This window comes from Perkinsus marinus (genome assembly GCF_000006405.1).
Source record: "Perkinsus marinus ATCC 50983 genomic scaffold scf_1104296966626, whole genome shotgun sequence".
Lineage (NCBI taxonomy): Eukaryota > Perkinsozoa > Perkinsida > Perkinsidae > Perkinsus > Perkinsus marinus.
Window position 1 is genome coordinate 1 of NW_003203854.1, and position 1,961 is coordinate 1,961.

The 1,961-nt window shown below is 45.0% G+C and overlaps 1 protein-coding gene across 1 annotated transcript; it reads left to right on the forward strand.

The window, feature by feature from the left end:
* Positions 1-97: 97 nt before the first annotated feature.
* Pmar_PMAR002640 (hypothetical protein) lies at positions 98-308 on the forward strand (the record flags this gene model as incomplete). The annotated part of the gene is made up of 1 exon (XM_002769044.1): positions 98-308. A coding segment is annotated over one exon (211 nt), but the record flags the coding sequence as incomplete, so codon positions are not given.
* Between the last annotated feature and the right edge of the window lie 1,653 nt (positions 309-1,961).

The window sequence follows — 1,961 nt, forward strand, 5'->3', positions numbered from 1 at the left end:
TCACTGCGGATATGCACGCATGCGCAAGTATTGAAATCTTGCATTTCCTCAAGGTTTCTTCACTGTGCGTGATTCGATTCAAATCTTCATCTTGAACATGTCGAACGACTCGAGTACAGCCGGTGAGGATCTTGGTGAGATTAGCGACTTCGACGAGGGCGACTTTAACATTCTAGAGGATATTTCTCCGGTACCTGTTAGCGAGTGGCAGCTGCTCTATGCCTCTACTGAGACCTACAGAGGAGCTCTTATGGGAGCCCCTATGGTGTCCTTGAGCGTTGCTTTCACCCAAGCTGCTCCTTCCCTTGGTGAGGTGCGCAAGAGGTCGACTTCTACTACAAGTACCAAAGCTGGCAGCGAAAAAATATTCGATTCTTGTAGGAGTATTGTTGAGGACTCTTTCGGTATACAAGACGCTCGTAGTGATAAGTATGTACGTAAACTCCGAGGGCGTGAAGAGAAGAGTCGCCAGGGTCATCTCCATCGTGTTCACGACATTCACTACTGCCGACAATGTCTCAACCGTTATTGGCCGAGGCACTTCAAGAGTTGTAGGTTGTGTGAGAAGGCTGGAGGAAGATACGCGTGGAAGGGCCAAGCTGGAGAGGGTATCAACGCTGTTAGTTATTATGCTCGACCTGTTGAAGTTGTGGATCGTCGCGAAGGAAGAACGAGGGCGTCGAGGTGGAGGGAGAAGATGCAAATTGAGGTGGGAAAATGATCAGTGAATATTTTCTTAATACTTTTTTGGTATGGTGAAAACTGTACGCAAAAGAGCTGTTTTACGACGCGTCTTTTCGACGCGTTAGGCTCACAGTTCTGATTTCTGATGAGAAGTATTGAGTTCAGTGTTGGAAAATATCAATATGGTCAACTAACTGTGTTATCGGTAAGTTCTTGCTGAATTTTATGCGTTTTATGCCCATAATTGTGCGCAACTTTACGTGGTGCAGTGAAGAAACTCGTGAGCTCAGCTGAGGAAACTCAACATATGTTCTATCATTGGAGTAATTGTTGAGTATCGTCGATTCCGAGCAGGTTGTTGATCTACATAATTCCGTCTCTGTGAGCTAGGTAGATTAGAAACATAAAATCGACAATTGTATTAACACGACGATGAAGCCGATTACCGCTCGTTGAACTGATAAGAAGAATTAGTCTTTTTGTGAGAAAAATATCGCTTTGAAGTAGTTCGGCTCGCATGTTTCTCTGTCTTCGTGGGATAGTGTGGAACAGTACATGGCCCATGTAACATGGGTTACTACATGCGTTCGTTACAATGTAAAAGGTTCGAGGAAAGTCTGGGAAATCATTGCTAGTTCGTGTTTACTCTTGCTCGAGTTCGTATGTAAACTTTTATAATAAATGATGAAACTTTTAACCTTAGCTGAGGAGAGCGAGCATATATCCCACCACTGGAAGTAAGGTATGGGTGAAGGCTGGTCTCATCAGACGTTGGCTACGTCATCGCGGAGCTGACCGGGGTGAAATGAGAGAGATGATTACTGCAATAGAAGGAGATGTACAATCGAATTATTCGTAAGTCATTTCGGAATAGTGTGACGTGTGGTGCTCTGGTGAGTACAAACGGAATCGAAAATTAAATCTGTAGCAAGTTTAATCGAACCGTTAGGATTGCTAGTGATTTCCGATGAGCCATAGAGGCTCTTTATTGGTCTCAGCAACGTTATTTGCTGCGGCCGTTTGGAAGCGTGACTATCTGAGTGTTGGCTGTTCCGAATGCATGGGAAAAACTTCAACTCAGTGTGTTGGAGCTATTCAGTATATTCTGGCATCGTACTTCCAATCCCGCCATTGCTTTATAACCCGGCTCAAACGCCGTAAAGAGAGCGAAGGATTCGCTTAGGGTCATTCGAGCGGTATTAGTTTTGCTGAAGGAGATCTCGCGAAAGATGTCTCTCGCATCACCTTGACTCGGTGTGAAGCCTAGGCCGAGCTGA